The 1,932-nt window shown below is 39.8% G+C and overlaps 1 protein-coding gene across 1 annotated transcript; it reads left to right on the top strand.

The window, feature by feature from the left end:
• Positions 1-639: 639 nt before the first annotated feature.
• Positions 640-1,623, top strand: LOC111395093. The gene has a single exon (XM_023021109.1). It carries the CDS (start codon positions 640-642, stop codon positions 1,621-1,623), a length of 984 nt encoding a protein of 327 aa, XP_022876877.1.
• Positions 1,624-1,932: the final 309 nt, after the last annotated feature.

Below are 1,932 nucleotides of genomic sequence, written 5' to 3'. Positions count from 1 at the left end.
GAGTTTAGGAGAGTGTCCATGTGTGAGGTAGCAAAGGAAGTTTGGGATATTTTAGAAACCACACATGAGGGAACTCAGGCAGCTAAGAGTTCTAAGTTGCAGATGTTGGCCACTAGGTTTGAAGAGTTAAGAATGAGAGACGATGAGATGTTTGATGTCTTTTATGCGAGCTTAAATGACATAGTAAATTCGTCCTTCAACCTAGGTGAGAAAATCCCTAAACCTAAGATAGTGAGAAAGATTCTTAGATCCTTACCTGAGCGTTTTAGGCCTAAAGTTACGGCAATTTAGGAGAGTAAGGACATAGACACTATCAAGGTAGAGGAGTTAGTTGGATCACTCCAGACCTATGAATTGACCTTAAACAATCCCGCTAAAGAAAAATCCATAGCCTTGAAAACGGCTAGGAATATCCGGATGGAATCTTCTGATTTTGATTTACCCAATGATGAGGAGATGGCCTACCTAACTAAAAAATTCTAAAAAATGTTTAGGAATAAAAAGAAACGTCAAGAGAAATAAAGAGCTGGCCCGAGTAAATCTAGGAAGAAATCCAAATCCGTGAGATGCCATAATTGTCGCGGCTTTGGTCATGTGAGGAATGAGTGCCCTAGTGCTAAGAGATTTGAAAAGAAGGCTATGAATACTACTCTCACTGATGACGAGTCTAGTTCAGACAATCAGAGTGAGAAATCCACCCGTGAAGAGAGTGGAAAATATGTGGCCTTCGTTGCAAGGGGTAAAAGTGGATCCGAACAGGGGAGTGATAGGAAAGAGGACCTAGATAGTAGTGAAGAATCTAGTGATGAGAGTGGAAGTGAGCAAGACCTAGAAATAGCCTATGATAGGATGTATGAGGAAAGCCTCAAGATCTTAGCCACTAACCAAGCAATGAATAAGAAAGTGAAGGAGCTTAGACTAGAGAAGGAACAGTTAGAGGCTCAGGTTAGTGATCTCACCAGTAAGAATGAGATGTCCTCTAGGAGAGTAAGTGAGTTGACTATTGTGAATGAGACCTTAGCTATTCATGTTAAACACCTTGAGAGTGAACTAGAGTTGTCTAGGTCTCAGTTACTTGCCTTTCCTAGCAGTTCTAAAAAGCTAGATAATATTCTAGGTATAGGCAAGCCGGCTGGTGATAGGGGAGGTCTAGGTTTTGATCTGAATGCTACTAGTACATCACAGACCACCTTTGTTCATGCTACTGACCAACCAAACATTGTGACTAATCCCATACCAAATGTTGTGGGAACTCCAGGATCTAGGTCTTCCAGACGTCGTAGGACCCATCGGCCTAGGAATAGAAATCAGCGTAAGCATATCATAGGTCCTAGGTTTGCCCCTACATGTTTTCACTGTAGGGAGTTAAGTCACATCCGCCCTAGATGTCACCAGTACCTGAACAATAGGAAAGACTTGAGCCTGAAAAGGAATAAATATCAGGTGTCTATTGGTCAAATTGGATTCCTTGCTAATCAAGTGAATCGTTTGACTCAATTGGTGACACAGCTGTCTGGAAACAATCCTCGTTCTGAACAGGTTTGGATGAAGAAAAGTGATCTCCCAAATTTGGTTAGAGATTGCCGTGCTCTTAAAGGAAAGAGCATTTATATACCTACTTGATTAGGTATTTTTGATGCATGCTTGGTTCTTGATTGATATATAATTATTGCATGCATCACGTGTATATTTTTTTTATTTTGTTGTTTTCATGCATGTGCATTTTCACCTATGAGTTTTGGCGCATGCATAATTATTTTTTATCTTTGTGTGTTTGACGTTATTTTATTTTGTGTGTGTAGTATTCATTTTAGGAGAAATGAAAAACACAAACACATTGAAAATTTGAAGAAGACAAAAATAGTTCGTTATGGAAATTTCTACAACATGACACCTGACTTTGAGCTTGCACGATGTATCATGTAGGAGCTA

Source organism: Olea europaea, chromosome 6, assembly GCF_002742605.1.
Source record: "Olea europaea var. sylvestris chromosome 6, O_europaea_v1, whole genome shotgun sequence".
Taxonomy (NCBI): Eukaryota; Viridiplantae; Streptophyta; class Magnoliopsida; order Lamiales; family Oleaceae; genus Olea; species Olea europaea.
This window is presented reverse-complemented; position numbering and strand designations above follow the sequence as displayed.